The sequence below is a fragment of the Microplitis mediator genome, chromosome 5, assembly GCF_029852145.1.
Source record: "Microplitis mediator isolate UGA2020A chromosome 5, iyMicMedi2.1, whole genome shotgun sequence".
NCBI classification, from domain to species: domain Eukaryota; kingdom Metazoa; phylum Arthropoda; class Insecta; order Hymenoptera; family Braconidae; genus Microplitis; species Microplitis mediator.
This window is the reverse complement of record NC_079973.1, coordinates 12,032,032-12,049,805: the sequence shown is the minus strand read 5'-3', so window position 1 is coordinate 12,049,805 and position 17,774 is coordinate 12,032,032. Positions and strand designations below refer to the sequence as shown.

Here is a 17,774-nt window from a genome sequence, read left to right as displayed (position 1 = left end):
CATCCCAACTGTAGCAATAGAAATCGAAACGAAGTTTTCTCGGTTATTTAAAACAGATGTAGATATCTTAATATTTAATCGAAGTAAAAATCTGAAAATTTTTTTCATGTCATTAATTGGAGCATAGAAAAAATAGAATGAAAAAAAAATTTTTTTTGGTTATCATCGATACTCTTTGTTGAGTGTTACTATTGCAGCACCCCTTTCTTACTTGACATAGTATGCTATTGTATTTTTAATTATAAAAAAAAAATTACGGAAAAGTCTGATAGACCCACACGGAGAAAATTTTGTGGTAAAAGTTACCATCAAGTTATAGTACAATTTTTGAAAATGAATTATATGATTGATAATATCATTTAAATTATTAAATAAGCAATCTTAATGGTAGTATCTACCATTTATATAGTAAAGTTTACAATTATTTATGATAACCAGAAATTATAACTGTTATTATCTAAAATAATTACTACTATTATAAAAAATCGTAATTCTTAATAACCTGATGGTAATGGTTACTATCAGCCAAAATAATGATGACCATCTAAGCTAATAAAAAATTAAAATATAAACGTTATAGTCTGACGCTTGTCTATGTGAAATTTGATTAACTGGGGAAGTGATTAATTTCACACACACACACACACACACACACACACACACACACACCCACCCACACACACACACACACACACACACACACACACACACACACACACACACACACACACACACACACACACACACACACACACACACACACACACACACACACACACACACACACACACACACATGCACGCACACATGTACATAACTACGGGGTCGCATACTCACCCGCACACATTCGCACACTTACCCGCATACATGCGCACTAGGGTGATTCAAAAAACGAACAAATTTTTTTTTTTTTTCCAAACAGGTTCAAAAGTTTCGTTTAGATAAAAAAAGACGCCTGTGAAAATTAGAGCTCTTAATATTAACATTAACATTGTCCGCATTGCACTTTTCTATTTCCCATAAGAATAACATGGAAAAAATTTTTTTTCCGTCTTCTGATTTTTAGAAGTAGCTAACGGTGCGTCATAGGAATAATTGGCAGGCATATTATTGTAGGGGATTGAATGCTCTACAAAAAAAGATTCTTATCATTTTTTGAGGAATCGACTTGTTCCAAAGTTATTTGAGGTTGAAGTCAAATTCATATTAAATTTTGAGATTTTCTTACTTTTCCGGCGAAACTATCAGACCTATGACAAAATATCATTGGACCTTTTTTGTAGACAATTTTATTCCCTAGAAGTTATTTTAAATAAAGTTTTTTTGAATTCCGCATTGTTTTCTAGTTATTTTTATTTTAATGTCAAGCTCTTAAAACCGATCAGAAGAATATTTTTTTATTTTCACAGGCGTCTTTTTTTATCTAAACGAAACTTTTAAACCTGTTTGGAAGAAAAAGAAAAAATTTGTTCGTTTTTTGAATCACCCTAATGCGCACCCATGTGCACACTTACCCGCACACCTGCACGAATGCGCACACTTACCCGCACACATACACACATGCGCACACTTACCCCCACTCACGCGCACCCATGCGCACACTTACCGGACACCCGGACACATGCGCACACTTACCCCCACACCTGCACACATACGCACACTTACCTGCACACATGCACACACGCATGCACAAATGCGCACACTCGCCCGCGAACATGCACACACACACATACAGACGGGTGCGCACACACCCGTGCGAACACATGTACACACACGCACACACATATACCCACGCACGTACACATGCACACACTCACGCGAGCACACACACATTCTTATATAGTTAAAAATTTTTACAACTTTGAATGGTAAAAGTTACCATCTTCTATCGTAACAATTGTAATTTTTAATAATTACAATTAGCATCTTCGATAGTAACCGTTTCCATCATCAATTGTAACTGTTATCATTTTCAATTGTAATACTGATCATTATCACTACTGAAAAATTTTATTACCATTTTAGATGGTTAAAATTACAATTTTTGTATTGTAGATACAATAATTAATTTCTCTCTGTGCATGTATATACTGGTTATGTTGTGATCTATTGATCTTTTATTACTTTTCGTAAGAACATTAGTCATATAAAAAAAATATATTTTCTAGACTTCTCAAGGACGAAGAATCCAATATATTACATAACCTTTCCAAAGAAGATTATCGTGAATTCAGATCACTAGTAATCGACATGGTTCTTGCTACAGATATGAGCTATCATTTTCAGCAACTCAAGAACATGAAAAATCTACTTAGCCTTGCTGAACCAATTATCGACAAAAGCAAAGCCGTCAGCCTTGTTCTTCATTGTTGTGACATCTCACATCCTTCAAAAAAATGGAGTTTACATCACAGGTATTATTATATTCTATCTTAACAAGAATATTCACTGTTGCTACCGGAAAAAGCCTAATGATCTACTTGAATTAATATTTTCATATTTTCGTGTTAAATTTTCCGTGGTCCGTTAAAATTTATCGACTTTTAGTTTATCGCGACTTCCTGATTTGGCATATTGTAGATATTACAGGACCACAAAATAAAAAAGTACCCTACTTTTGACGAAGCTAATTTTTTTTATGTATTTTTTAACGCTGAATCCAAATTTGCAATACAAAAAACTCTTTTCATGGATATTAACTCAGTAAATAGTTGTCTTTAATTTACAAGCTATTTATTGAGAAACTATTAAGCTTGCAGAGTGGGTACACGGAAAAAAACGATAGGAATGATTACTGTGCTACACAAGAATGATCGTAAAGTATGTAAGAATTAATCTTAGCACATTACTAGTTCTTGTTATGATAAAAATGAGTCGTTTTTACATACGACTGAGTACGATCCAACATAGCAACTATTACTATATTCCACATTATGCCAAAAACATGACTGGTCAGGTATGTGGTTGATAGCAACAGCTCCTGCCCAGCACAGGAATGGTTACTATGCTGAACGACAATGGAACGCATTTGTCCGGGGAATCTTTCGCATCTCCACACAGGACCTATACCTATGTTATATAGTAACACATCGACTGCTGAAAGGAACCTGTATTATCTGGAATGCGAATGGTGGATGTGAACACGATAACTAGTCATGTTTTCGTCATAATGTGTAGCATAGTAATAGTTGCTATGTTGGATCGTACTCAGTCGTATGTAAAAACGACCCATTCCTATTACAACGAGAACTAGGAATGTGCTAGGTTAATTTTTTACATACTTTACGATCATTCTAATGTAGCATAGTAAACATTCCTATCTATTTTTTTTTCGTATATAGAGCGTAAGAATATTTAACAAAATATCAAAGAAAGCGTAGTGGTTATAAATCACGAGGCAAAGCGTTTGAACACAAGATGGCTTTAAGCATATAATGGTGGCATCTTCTTCCTTCGTTGCCGCGCGATGGTGACGTATGCAGCATGGCCGCCTTAGCGAATTTTACTAATAGCTTAAAAGCGCGCCAATTCGTAGCAGTTAGCTGCCAATTTCTCTGATTGATCGACTAGTAGCGGGGCTCTCGCGACAGCTTGACACAGCTATGAGAAAGAGAAAATACGTGATGGGCTCAAATAGTAAGTGACCCAGTACTATTCTGACCTTGAAGTCAGTTAATCGTTTGGGTGCTCCCGGACATAGCGGAAATACCCGAAGCATTTTAAACAAAGCATGCAGCTCACCGGCTTAACATGCTAATTACGGAACACGGTTCAATTGTTTAATTCCAAAATCATATTAGCTTTGAAACTCAATAAAAGCTTTCGACTGCCGCCATAAACGTCTCAATCAAATAGTCCGTACGATGGAAATCGTGGACGAAAGAATAAAAGAAATTTTTTTTTTTTCGTTTTTCTTGAATATTTAAATACTTATTGAATCGATCTCGTTCAAAATCTACTCAGCTGTGAAGCTCTATAAACTGCGTTGAATGCTGCCTCAACCATCGAAATCGGATAAAAATAGTAATTTGATGATTTTTTATTGATAGATGGACTATGCTGTTGTTGGAAGAATTTTTTAGACAAGGTGATATGGAACAAGCACTGGGATTACCATTTTCACCATTATGCGATCGTAATAATACTCTTATATCTGAATCACAAATCGGATTTATTGACTTCATTGTCGAACCAAGCATGCAGATTTGCAGTGATATGTTAGAATTCATATTATCACCACTAAGTACAAAAAGTAATGCAGACGATGCAGGTAATGATATTTTTTTCAAAAGGTGACAATCGTTTTAATCAATGTTTAAGCTTTAAATATTATTAGATTTATTAGACGAGAAAAAGATCAAAATTACAAAACCGTGGGTCCAATATCTAATTGAAAATAAGAAGTTGTGGAAAGAATTAGCTGTACAAGGTAACGTGATAAGTACTTGTACAACAGAGAATTCATTTATCCGTTAAATTCGTGCGTTTTACTGTTACAGATGCTCTTGAGAGGCCAGTTCAAGATAAAGTAGAAGTATCTTTTCGTGATGAATAATGTCATTATGGGATGAAAGTAAAACATATTGTTATTGATGGTCAGAAATCAAGTTCAGCATATCATTCAAGCAAAAATTAAACATACATCAATGTTTACCGATTCTAACATATTGAGAGTGATATTCTTCTACTTCTATGAAAATATTTTAAGTTATGAATCAAAGGGTGTATAATGCAATATTAAACTACAAACTAATGCTAAAGAACCTAACAATAAAAATGATTTAGAAAAAGTCTCCAATGCGTTATTATTACATAATTCAGAAAATGAAAAACTATCATTGATATTTTGACGTCATTTAGCTAGAATTCATTACATAACCTAGTTTCGAGACATGCAAATGATTTTTGTAAAAATTTAAGAATCCTAACAAATTTATACTCATTATTGAGTATATCAATTATATTATATTTTCTTTTGGATAAAATTAACACTAGTTTATAGTAATTCTTGCTTCCTGAAAATTAATAGACTAAGTTTGACCAAACTGAATACTTACTCTTTTTATGTGTCTAAAAAGTTTCACAAAGAATATATGTTATATCTATAATTAACTGTATTAATGTCACAGAGCTAGCATAAAGGAGTGACTCTATAACGCTTCCATTCACTAATAGTTTTCCTGCTTCCTTCGTTCTTGGACAATTATTTGTATTTATAACGTGAAGATTGAGAAGGGGAGGTCAGTTAGCGGAGCTGATCAAGCAATCATTAGGAAATGTTTCAACTAATATTAACTGAAAACAATGACTAAGCATATCATAAGGTTAAATTACTAGAATTTGAGGTATGTTATTTGAATCGTATACTGTAAATAAATAAATAATGTAACGTTTTAAGCATGAAAAAATAACTCAGGGATGAGGAATAAAATATATTAGTATCTAAGAAAAAAAATAATAAAAAAAACATTATAAAACATGAAATACAAAACATAAAAATAAACGAAAATGTATGTATATATACTAAATATACATATATACCGTAAAATTGCTCGTGAATAAAGTTTAGAGGTAGTTAACCGACATCACGACACCAAGAGGCCAAAAAATCGTGTAATGATTTTCTGTCGTACTACGAAGTGGGCGATGTCTGCATTATTCCTAGAAGGCACAATGTCCTACCTTAGAGCCCCTAAGTCAACCTACCGGAACAGACTTTGGTCCAGCGCCCTGCAATCCACCTTGCAGGGATATACGTGGCTGGCTCATTCGAAATGAAGCCAGTTCAGCCTATATGGCGCCATCTCTAAGGAGTAAGACAAACCGTTAGCTTAGATTTTACACAATGAGCGACAGAGCGTGGGCTAGCTCAACACTGTTTTAGGAATGACAACAAATGAGGGCCCTAGCAAGTCCCCAGGCTTTACGCTGTTGGCGTACGGGAATTTAGTAACCAGACGACATTTTAGAGAGAAGAGGATCACTCTTGGTTATCGTTTGTCGTGTACTGGACGTCTTTTGAGATTATAAAGCATAAATCAGCTTAATCTATTGTAATAGAGTTTGATATTGATTTTGATAAACAAATTGATCTTGTTACTAGTGGCTTGGAGCCGTATGAAAGTTGTGTACTGTCAAATCATGTAAATATTGTAAATACAAAAAGTTAATGTCTCGTAGGTCGAGTACACAGTGTGGAATAAAATGATATTATCTTCATTTCTATATAAAGAGTAAGAATTCCTTTTATTAAAATCAGTGTGGATAGTTGTATCAAATATTTAAGTCAGAAGATCGTGTAAATATCGTTCCTGGGTCGCTGTCACGTTTCCAGTCCGGTTTCCAGTCAGCGTTGTATGTCAACGAAAGGTTACTTGCACTTTCTCGTTCGAATCACCAGGTAAGTACTTTTATTTTTATTGCTCAACAGTCCTATGATTGTTCTGGTAGACGCCAGCTTGACCCGAAGTCAATAAAAGGTGATAAGATTCGGTGATTTCCTGACTGAGAACAGTGTTACGTAGAAAATAGCACGTGGGGAACTTGGTTTTTATGAACGTAAGTCTGTCTACATACGTATCCACTGCGTAGAGGAGACTTACCGTTTCGATAAATATATGAATATAACTTTTTTGCGACAGACACTTGAAATTTACGACACTTAGTGCCTATAGTCAGCAACTAAAAATATAAGATAAGATACAGCTTTTTGGTTACATGTGCGATAGCAAACGACCAAAAAATATCGAATTAACTCAACGAGCCATCTTGTGACAAAATTTATCATCATTTTAATTCGTCCACTTACCAACTTCTCTCTTATTTTCAAAAAATACTCAGAACAATCTTACCAAAATGGATAAATGCGAATTATAGCCTGCCATTTATAAACATTAAATATAGTACATTTCAAATATCTGTCACAAGGTGCCAGGACTTTTAAGCCAAAGACAGTTCAACCACGACAGTTCAACTGCGACAGTTCAACCGTACGACATTTCAACCGAGGACACTTCAACCGAACGACAGTTCAACCTAGCGACATTTCAACTGAAAATAACCTGGACCCCTTATTTAGGTGCTCTCTTATCACGGATTTTTTTCCGTTGAAATGTCACTAGGTTGAACTGGCGTTCGGTTGAACTGTCCCGGTTGAACTGTTGCGGTTGAACTGTCTTCGGTTTAATAGTCGCGACACCATAATTTCTAGTTTGGAATAATTATTAGACCCAAGCAAGAATATTCAGAGTTACAAAAATTAAATTAGATCATCTCAGATTAGATAAGATTTTCATAGATCTAATTGGGTCAAAACTCACAGAATTTCGAAGATAAGTATGCATGATATTTTATGCAGACTGTGGGTCTCAGTGACAGCAAATCATTTTCTATTGGTTAAAACGTAAAAATTCAATTTTTATAAACCAATGAATTATATTGAAAAATGGTAAAGAATGATAATCCATAGTTATTCTTTCAGTTTCCTCAATTTTTTTTTTCAATTTTATTTTGTATATATTTTTAAATCAGATTTGCCTCAATTAAATCTAATTTTTTTTTTTTCTGTAAAGAAAAAAAAGCATGTTTGAGCTGTAAGGGCTCATATTGCAAGTTTTTAAAATAGTGTTTTTGAGATCTAAGGAACGTTATAAATCTCATTCACAGGATAAAAAAAAAGGATATACCTGAGGATCGATAAATTAAAAGTATTTTAATATAGTTTGTAGGTAACTACAAAAGATATTTTATTTGAATGGCGAAGTCGATAGCTCTATTTTTATTCAAAACAATGTAGATGAAAAACCATTAAATTGATTCACTTCAAGTCAAAACTAGAAAAAGCTAATTCTTTCTGATTATGGATACAGTTTGTTTTAGGAAACAACTAAAGAGTCAATGACAGGGTTCGATAACGTTAATTTAAACTCTGCAATACAATGTTTAATCATAAGATTTTTGATTAGTTTATTTACATCTGGATTCGATCTTAAACCTAGTACGAAGGTAATATAGAACAATGTAGAACTTTTTATTTTATTAATTTGATCTACATGATGTTTTATAATTAATTAAATTACACTTATATCTAAATTATCACGCACCAAAAGAGTCAGTCCTGCTGATTAGATTTTGTTTTCAAAAGCTCAGCTTAGTTGGTAGTATTCTGGCACAAAGTCATTGGCTAAATTACTAAGAAAATTAAAGTCAGAGCAATTATTGCTAGTATCAGCCGATGGCGAGGATGCTACAGCATGAGTTGGATCAACATAAAAATTATTTAAATTATCATATGATTCTGAGTTATTTTCAACTTGTCCAACACTTTCTGGAGGAGTAATGACAGTAGCAGTGGCAGCAGCTATGGCTGTTGCCGTAGTTGTTATTCCAGATGTCGGGAAAGGATCTGGAGATGATACATAACTACTAGGTATATTTGAAGCTTCACCACCATGTTGAATCTGTAATTGAGTATTTTGTGTATAGTAAGTGCTTGAATATTTGTTTACATATCTCTCTTCACCCGGACTTGATGGTATAGATGGCCCATGAACAGCATATACTTCTGTAGGATTTTCTTGTTGCAGTGGTTGAGGGGGGATGCTATTATAGTAATGATGACCTGTTTGCAATGACATACTGTGCTGGTGGTGTGAATTTATACTTTCTTCAGATGTATGATATATTCCGGACGCAGTATAATTGTAGTTATTACCACTTATATACCCTTCGGACGTATGATCATTCTGAGAGTTAGGATAACTTTGAGTGATACCATAAATATTTTCACCTTGCATATTTTTATGATATGATGTATGATAGTTAGGTCCATTTTGCAAGTATCCGTTATAATCGCTTGAATGTAAATAAAGCATTTGCTGTTGCGGATATTGCGTTGAAGGATTGTAATTAGGCTTAGAAGTTGCATTTGTTCTTTTATTATGATTTGATAAACTTGCAGTTATTTGGTTATTTCGAGAATATAGTGGATGTACTTCATTTGTTAGTAACATACGTTGCTGATAAGTGTCTCTTTTACCATACAGACTTTGGGATTGATTATGATGACTTGAGATTTGAAAATTTTGCCTGCTAATAGTTTGCTTATTTCGATAATCGAAGTTTTTTGTAATGGATGGATACGCATTTTGTAATGGATGAGAGTTTATCTGCGATGCAATAGGATTATTCCTCGAAGTATGGGATGTTTTAAGATCAGTGTTAGAAAGATCATGGGAAACAGTATTAAGGGCAGAATTTACAGATGATGGAGAACTTTGTGGCCTTTGCATGTAAGCAATTGGATTAGATTGAACTCCTAAGGGACTGCCTTGTTGTAATTGAATAGATGCTGGAGTTCCTGGTGTTGATGATGGTGTTAAACTTCTAGTCGATGAATTTTGACCAGGTACAGACGGATTTACTCCAGTTGGATCCGAAATAGCTAATCTACTTCCACTATTTGTAATTTTGCATACTTCCTGAGTACAAGTTGATGGAGATTTTTTGTTTAGAAGTAATTGACTTTGAACAGAGTTCAAATTTTTGTGATCACTTTCTATTTTAATTTTCACTTCATTCATTTTCTTTACAGTCAATTTTGGGGATGCTATTGCACAATTGTCATTGGATTTTGAATCTTCATCAGCTATCAATCTTTCAAATGAACTTGATACACTATTTGTACTACCAATGCTACTAGCACCGTTACTGTTGTTATTAAATGTCACATTTGAACCCGAGCCTCTATTACTCGCGGTATTCAAGGAATTATTGCCAGAATGCAATAAACTATTATCATTAATTTCATTTAGAGTATTTTTTATAGTAGTTCCACCAGAAATATCACATTTACGGCAGTTTTTCTGTTCGTCTTCATCGGTTAGCGATTTATCTCCTTTAATGTTTTCTACGCCATCTGAAGATAAAATATCTTTCTCGTCGCAATCCTCTTTACTCAACGTCTGTCTTTTATGCTTCATTCGACGATTTTGAAACCATACTTTCACCTGTTAACATAAAGTTCCCCTTGATATTAGTATATATTATCAAAAATATACAAAAAATATTTAATAACTAAGTCATAAAGTCAATGTCGAAAGATTCTAAGGCAAAAGCAAACATTATTGATTGTATCTTTTCGTTAATAATGAACCTCAGTTCCGCTAATACGTTAAACAGTAATAGATCTTTATACAATGTAATGGATTAGCTTCGATTAAGACTATGTAAATTAAATGTGTAACTGAAAGACCCTCCTGTGCCTATATATGCTTATCAACCTATCTCCCTCTCCAATTCATCCAGGCCTTATGAAATACTACCTAGTCTCCATTGAAATGAAATTATAGATAGCAATTTGACCAGCTGCATGTAGAACTCCATATGTGGTGCCATGACTATAAAACCGAAGACAGTTCAACCGCAATAGTTCAACCGCGACAGTTTAACCGGTGACACTTCAACCGAACGCCAGTTCAACCTAGCAACATTTTAACCGACAAAAATCCCTTGTAAGAGGGCACCTAAATAAGGGGGTCCAGGTTATTTTCAGTTGAAATGTCGTTCGGTTATAGTGTCGTCGGTTGAACTGTCATCGGTTTAATTGTTACAGAACCACATATGTTTCAACTTACATAAATTATAGCTCAAAAGAGTATGCTAACGCCTCCTAAAAGATTTGGTAGACCTTAGCTATCGACGAGTCTGAATATTATGAGGAAAAACATTTTCACAACTAAGTGGTCGTGTAAAAGACAGTAAATCGACAACTCAATGCGCTAAACTAAGATCCTGGAAAAGCAATCGCAAAGTAGTTAACTGCCTAACTTGTAGATAGGTATAGTGAGGCTTCGTCATTGTGAGTCAATTGTTAGTAATAATTGATAGAATTGGTCTAATCACTATCGTACCTTCGTATTTATGAGAAGCTACAGTACTAAAATTCATTTCACTAGAGCGCAATATTATATTAGTAGAAAAGTAAATTATATTAATCGATAAAATAGATTGATAGGAATCGTTTTTAATTCCTCCATATTCAATTAAATATTTTGTATGCCTTGAGTTAATGCCTGATGCATGATTTACTTTGATAAATATGACAGATTATAAGACATTCGAGTTTGATCATTAGAACAAATTTGTTACGGAATAGAATATACGTAATAGAGTATACGGTTACCTATTTTATGATATAACAGTTATTGGATTTGATAATAAACTCACTCTATAAATGTTATACATCGACTACGCTTAGTAATATTCTTGGTTCTTGAATATAAAATGTAGAGAAGAGACTTGATACCTGATCATGGACAAGTACCCCATCATTTCATGTATTCGTACATCGATATTTATAAATGTATTCATACAAATACATGAAGCTATCAGGTACTAGTCCCTGATCTGGTATTACCCAGTGAACACGGCAACGTCACCTTTTGACAGTCAAAGTACTCACTGGGTTTCACTTCGATTTGTTGAGTCGTGCTGCGATTTCTGATGCCGTAAGTTTTTGGTTATGTCAGTTGGTCAACACAATGTAATCATCGAATTTCTAATCGAATCAAGATATTCATATTTTAGCATCGTTTGAAACTTTCATATGTTATGTCCACCCTAAATTGATTTAAAACTGAAAGATCGATCGAACTTACTTGTAAGTGATGGTCGATCAAAACTATATGAACCGTCTCGTCCTCCAGATCAAGATGTAGTCACGTTTTACCGATAGATCTGAGTACAATTTTTCACAGATTTTATTTCCAAGTATTAGGAATTTTTATTGTGGCGCCCTGTCTGGGTGCCTTTGAAACCTGTGTAACCTCGAACTTATTACGTTTCCGAGAGGGAAAGAGAAAGAATCAATCGAAATTAAGGTGGGATTAAGGAGGGTACTTGTTCTATTCGGACGAGACGGTTCATATAATGTCGATCGACCATCACTTACAGGTAAGTTCGATCGATCTTTCAATTATATTTTACCACCTCGTCCTCTAGATCAAGATGTAGCCATTCAGAGAGACGAAAATTAATTTTTTTTTTATTCACACTCCGTTTCTGACAATGTACCAATTATAATGTATAATTTTAAGCTAACTTATATAATTTTTGGTTCTTGGACAACATTGCTGTCACAAAATTTTCTTGTTGTAACTGAAAAATATTATATACTTCCGCAAACATCCTAGACTTTTCAGTCCAACCCACCATTTTTCGGATGGTCTCTACATTGAGGCCTTCCAATGCTGCTGCTGAAGCGGCGGAATGCTTAGTGCTATGAGCCGAGAAAATTGATGTATGCACACCACTCTGAGCTAAGGTGACCTTCACCCATTTTCTAATAGTTTGCGACGATGCAGATGAGTGAGGCTTCTTGGTAATTATAATCAGGTTGTCACACTGTGGTGAGCGAAGATCATGAGTTCTCTTGAGATATTCCATCATGGTCGAGGTGACACATATCCCTGGGAGTTCAGAACGGAATGGTATTTGGAGCAGAGGCTGAAATCTATTTCTACCTGAAGTTTTTAACCGATCATGTATTGTTATTAAAGTTTGTTCCTTTGCGGTTTTAATATTTTTCGTCTTTATCTTGGAAAAGGTCTGTACTCTCTGTGCCGTAGATATTGCCAACAATGTAACGAATTCCCTATTAAGTACTTCCAATGATAGTTCATGATTAGAATATCATGTACTTGAGTAACCCAGTAATATTTGTGGGTCCCAAACATAGTTATATTTTGAGGTTTAAGGCTTTAGAGGGCTGAACCCTTTAATAAAACGACTTACTTTTGTGTCATTACCAACATCTTCAAGAGATATGAGAGATAAGGCTGCTCTGGCTGTGTTGAGTGATGAATGTGAATTTATTCTGTCGAAGGATTTAGAGAGGATAGTTAAAATTTCTGGAATTGTTGCCGAAAAGGTTGATATCTACTGCTCGTTGCAATATAACCATCACTTCTTCCAGACTCCGTTATTCTGTTTCAATGTGCTTTCTGTCATAGATGCTATTGATACGTCTAGTGAATTTTCAGGGACTCCTTTCCTCCTAAATGCTTCGCAAATAATAAACCGGCAACCAGGGTTAGTCGCCATGCTAACGGGTGGCTGTTCCTGAAATTAGATAAGAGTAATTTAACACGTGGTACAAATTTGATCTTCTCTTCACATAGTAGTTTTTTAAACAATGGAAACCAACTTTGACCTCTCCATAGAGGTACTATAACCACTCCATCTGCCCTATCACTTATGATTTTTTGTCATACTTTTGGTATTAACGATAAGAGAGGAAAGGCGTAGAAATAATGATCAATCCAGTTTAGAGTAAAAGCATCAATGGCATAGGAGTCAGAACCTCGCCCCATGAAACGTATTTCTTACATTTATTATATGAATGTGATGCGAATAAATCAATTTCGAATGGACCTAGTCTATTTTTTTATTTCTCACCATTAGATTTATCTACGAGAAAATATGATGATATAAACTGACCTCTTTGATCCCTACACTTACAGACTACCTTTCGATCATTTACATTTTTAACTAATTTCTCAGCAGTTTGTTTGTCACCATTTCATAATTTAGGCTGTGGAGGCAGGGGCTGTCGTACCTTATATGTAAAAGGTATTTTATAGCCCCTGATTACATTTAAAATCACCGAATTCGAGGTCGTATTGGTCCATTGTTTAAAAAAGGATTTTAAGCGACCTGCTAAACCACTTACCTCTACCGTCGGTGGCTGCTCCGAGATTTTTGGTTCTCCCGCTGAGGATTCACACGACTGTGTTTTTTCCTCAATGGGAACTCCGAGTTTAAAGACGTCCCAGATGTCCGTGATGAATAATATAAATTTCGTGATGAATTTTCTTGATGAGATGAACTCTGACGTGTTGTTAGTTTGAAGATTGCATTTGTTAATTTCTCAATGGTCTCTGCAGATTTCAGAGCTTCCAAAAAATTCGATTCGAATAACAGTGTATCAATTTTACTGCGATTCTTTTTGCTATCAGATTGCGACCCATTAAAATGACCTGCCCTCTGGATGTTGAAATTGAGTGACGGAGATCCGTTAATATTTTTCCCGCATCGTTGAAACCAGAAATTAATTTTATATGGCCTATGTCTGTAACTTGTTTATTTTCTCTTTGTTGGAGTACTGAGGTTAATAAAGCTCCAATTGCTGACAATGATGCACTAATTCTGGACTGAGCTAGCACTTGAAAAGTATTTTTTTTTATTGCTGTTGAGTGAAAGGCTGACTTGACTTCTGAATTTAAAACTGGTGCTTTCATGGTCTCACAATTTTTTACGGGGGGATAGTTTTTCAATAATTCGAGTCTAGCCTCCTTTGTAAGTCCATCTTTTAATATACTCAGCCAACGTTCAGCTACAGCGCCGTGATTGTTTGGACCCAAAGGCCATTCCGATGACGGAATCTCGCCTAACAAATTTAATAACTCGTCATTTGGACATGCCGGGATCTGTTCAGTATTATTATCGACCGCTGGTTAAACATCCTTGGCGGCAACCACTGCCGCGCCACCTTGAGGATGATTCGAAGGAGGTGGCGTATCTTTGTCACCACTCGTTCCATCTTGGTTGACTTTCGAAGGTTGTGTATCTTTGTCACTAACCTTCTCTGGATTTCCTTTTCCATTGTCCATAGTCAGTGCGTCCTTGTTTCTGATTTCCGTAGGCTTATCGGACTTTTTGGTAATGGTATGAAGAGCATCTGTCTCTTCTATCATCATGACGATGACGCTTGCTTTTCCTGTAATATGACGGTTCACTTTGATCCGATGATTCGTATGACCTGTCACTAGACCAATCACTACGACGAGCTTCTAAAGTATCTAGAGCGTTTTGCACTTCTGTCAGATGGATAACTTTCAGCTGATCATCTGTCTCTTTTCCGATGACGCCGTCTTGTCTGCTCTCTAACCTCTCGTGTAAGGTTAAGTTGATTTAATAATCTATCATATTTTGACTGACTTCTTGACTGCTTTCTCGTTCTTAAATGTTCCCTGTGCTTTTCACGAGTACCTCTGGGTACATTTTTAATTATTGTAAACGTTTTGCTTAAATTTTGCCGTTGTACTCAAACCGCACAGAAAAACGTAATGAAGTCCGGAGATACACAGGGTTCAAAGGTATCCAGAAAGGGCACCACAATAAGAATTTCTAATATTTGGGAATGAAATCTGTGAACAATTGTACTCAGACCTATCGGTAAAGTGTGACTACATCTTAATCTAGAAGACGAGACGGTGAAACATAATTATTATTATTATAATTAATTGCCAAATTTTACTAAATATTAGATCGGTAATACCTCTTTCGGGAAATTGCAATGATATTGAGTGAGCTTAACAATTTATATTTAGACTTTAAGTTTTAGTAAGTTTCTCTCCGACCAGCATAGAAACATTAAACAACTGAGGAATCCGAGAGTATAAAGAAAAATAATTGGTTCTTGTTGATTTTTAAAAACTAAAAATTCGGAAGTAACCTCTAAAAAACTTTTGATCGAATTGAAACTTGGAAAATAGTATTTGTATACTTTAAACTATTCTTATGTGAGCTTCGAACTTCAAAAAAAAAAAAAATGCAAAAAATAATGTATGACCACATATGCCCTGATACAGCCATAGATATTCTGTAAGATATACAAAAATAGATGGCTCTAGTTCATACGCTTATAAATTACGATACATACCCTGAGTAAGCTATATACAGGCAGTTATAATATTCAAGATGTAATAAATCTATGGTACACTTTTAAATATGACTCTGTATAACTACAATTGTATATGAATTCATTCGAAAACTCTAGATGCTCTGATCAAGCCATGTATGGCCATGTATAATTTTTAAGATATTTACAAATAAAGGCTGCAACTTATAAAAACACAAACAGACAGAGAGACTGACATACAAACAAAAATTCTAAAAAGAGTAGTTATAATATGACTGGGTCCTAAAAATGATAAGTAACGCATAATCTAAGATAAACTCACAAAGTACAAACAGTGCCTACGTATTTTATACAGCAGTATTCATAAAATATTTTGTCGTCAAATTAGATCATACTGCGTTTCAGGGTTTTTTGTTCGAAAACATTCGGTTTTAATACCTGGTGACTGGATACAAATCAAAACCAATTTGAATCTGTAACCTCAAAGAGCTCAATAAACGTGATGCATTAGAAAATATATTCGAGCACAAAAAGCTCTTCGAGCTCGAAAACAGCGGGAAGTTTTCCAAATGTTTCAAGTTTCTTCTGCTTTTGAACTGTAGCAAGTTTCGGTGGGTCCATAAGAACTACTATATCCTAATTTTTTTTCTTACTCACTACGAATAAAACGTTCTTCCATTTTTCGCACGATCAAATTCCCACAATATTTAGGAAAGTATTGAATTTAGCTGATGACTATCTGATTGTTATATATACATAAGGTTTGACCATTTGATGTAATAAACTTTGTCCAAATTTCTACAGATTTTTTCATATTTACTTAAATCTGTAGAAATCGGGATATTGTCTACATTTCTTTGAAGTGGATTTGATTTAGAAACATCTGGATGGAATTCAGATCCTTCAGATACTTTAACTCCGATTTAATTGACTTTTAAGTCAATTGAAACTTTTTTCCCCTAAACTCATGGATTTTTTCAGTTTTATAGATGTAATCTTCATTTTCTACAAGCTCTCATTTTAGATTTAGAACTTTTTATATTTTTAATTTAAGTATGAAATGAGATAGTGTTATTATTTAGATTATCAGAAAAAACCAACAGAAATCACTCTTGAAACTTTATGAAAAATAAAATGAAAGGCTTTCGTCTGCCGCACCTGCCTTTCCGTGAGATCCAATGAAGCTGCAATCTCAATCCTTCTTGGACGGCATAAATATTTATTGAAATGAAATTCTTTCTCGAGCTCAAGTAGTTGAGTATTTGTGTACGCAGTCCGTAGTCTTCGTGGTAATCCATTTTCTGTAACAAAAAGAAAAAAAAATTAGATACGTAATAACATGCGTATGATTAATCCTGTATAAAATGAATTAATAAAATTCTAGTTATTACTCGTTAGAAGCCATAAGCGTAGCTCGAGTATTTTGTATACTACCCAGCCTCTTCAGTAAAATTTATGTTAGAGAATTATCCTTTATATATGTTCATATATGATTATATCTAAGTATAAGTAGCCAGGAATCGAAGAGCTCAAAAATGTATTCACACTAATGTTTTCTAGCTTTTTGAGCTTGAAAACAGTGAGAAGTTTTGGGGCTGGCCCGAAGGGCCAACCGACGCCCAGAATTTTTTTTTATATTTTACACTCTAATTATCATTTCTTAGCAGCTCACAAAATATTTCAAATTATTTTCCAGCGTGTGATAAAGAAACATTTTTTTTTCATGGCAGCTTGAAATTTGGTTTAGTTACTTCGGATAAAAGTCGAAAAAATAAGTTACCGCGTGTTTGAATCCACGAAAATCCATTATTTCTTTAGCAGTTACGCGTTACCATCCGCTCTCCTATGGGTCATTATCAAATTTATCAAATATTCAAAAATTTTCATCTCAATCTGATTTTTGGACTTTTTTTTTTTTTAATTTTAATGCAAAGCAATGTATGATTATTTTATTATAAATATATTATTTAACTTGTTCATTATATCGTATTTTACTTTATCTTGTTATAAAGTTGATGAGTCAAATTAGCCAGTGATTAACTTATATAATAACAATTCAAGAGAATATTTCATT

General features: G+C 34.3%; 2 protein-coding genes across 5 annotated transcripts in view; one reads left to right on the top strand and one right to left on the bottom strand.

Moving 5' to 3' along the window:
- The window catches only part of LOC130668140 (dual specificity calcium/calmodulin-dependent 3',5'-cyclic nucleotide phosphodiesterase 1-like), a 38,996-nt gene extending 34,198 nt beyond the window's left edge, over positions 1 to 4,798 (top strand). For 2 of the 4 annotated variants that reach the window (XM_057470256.1, XM_057470257.1), the window contains exons 8-11: positions 2,169 to 2,414; positions 4,050 to 4,270; positions 4,337 to 4,429; positions 4,500 to 4,795. In XM_057470256.1, the coding sequence (XP_057326239.1) occupies positions 2,169 to 2,414; positions 4,050 to 4,270; positions 4,337 to 4,429; positions 4,500 to 4,555 (616 nt within the window). In that variant the 3' untranslated portion in view covers positions 4,556 to 4,795. Of the gene's footprint in view, positions 1 to 2,168; positions 2,415 to 4,049; positions 4,271 to 4,336; positions 4,430 to 4,499 lie in introns of all 4 variants that reach the window. The other 2 variants (XM_057470255.1, XM_057470254.1) reach the window with 2 other exon arrangements.
- Positions 4,799 to 7,736: 2,938 nt separating this feature from the next.
- Positions 7,737 to 17,774, bottom strand: part of LOC130668838 (homeotic protein proboscipedia) — a 30,233-nt gene continuing 20,195 nt past the window's right edge. Inside the window, exons 3-4 of the mRNA XM_057471328.1 lie at positions 16,859 to 17,001; positions 7,737 to 10,007 (exon numbers count right to left, since the gene is read on the bottom strand). Of these exons, the coding sequence (XP_057327311.1) occupies positions 8,145 to 10,007; positions 16,859 to 17,001 (2,006 nt within the window). The 3' untranslated portion in view covers positions 7,737 to 8,144. The remainder of the gene's footprint in view (positions 10,008 to 16,858; positions 17,002 to 17,774) is intronic.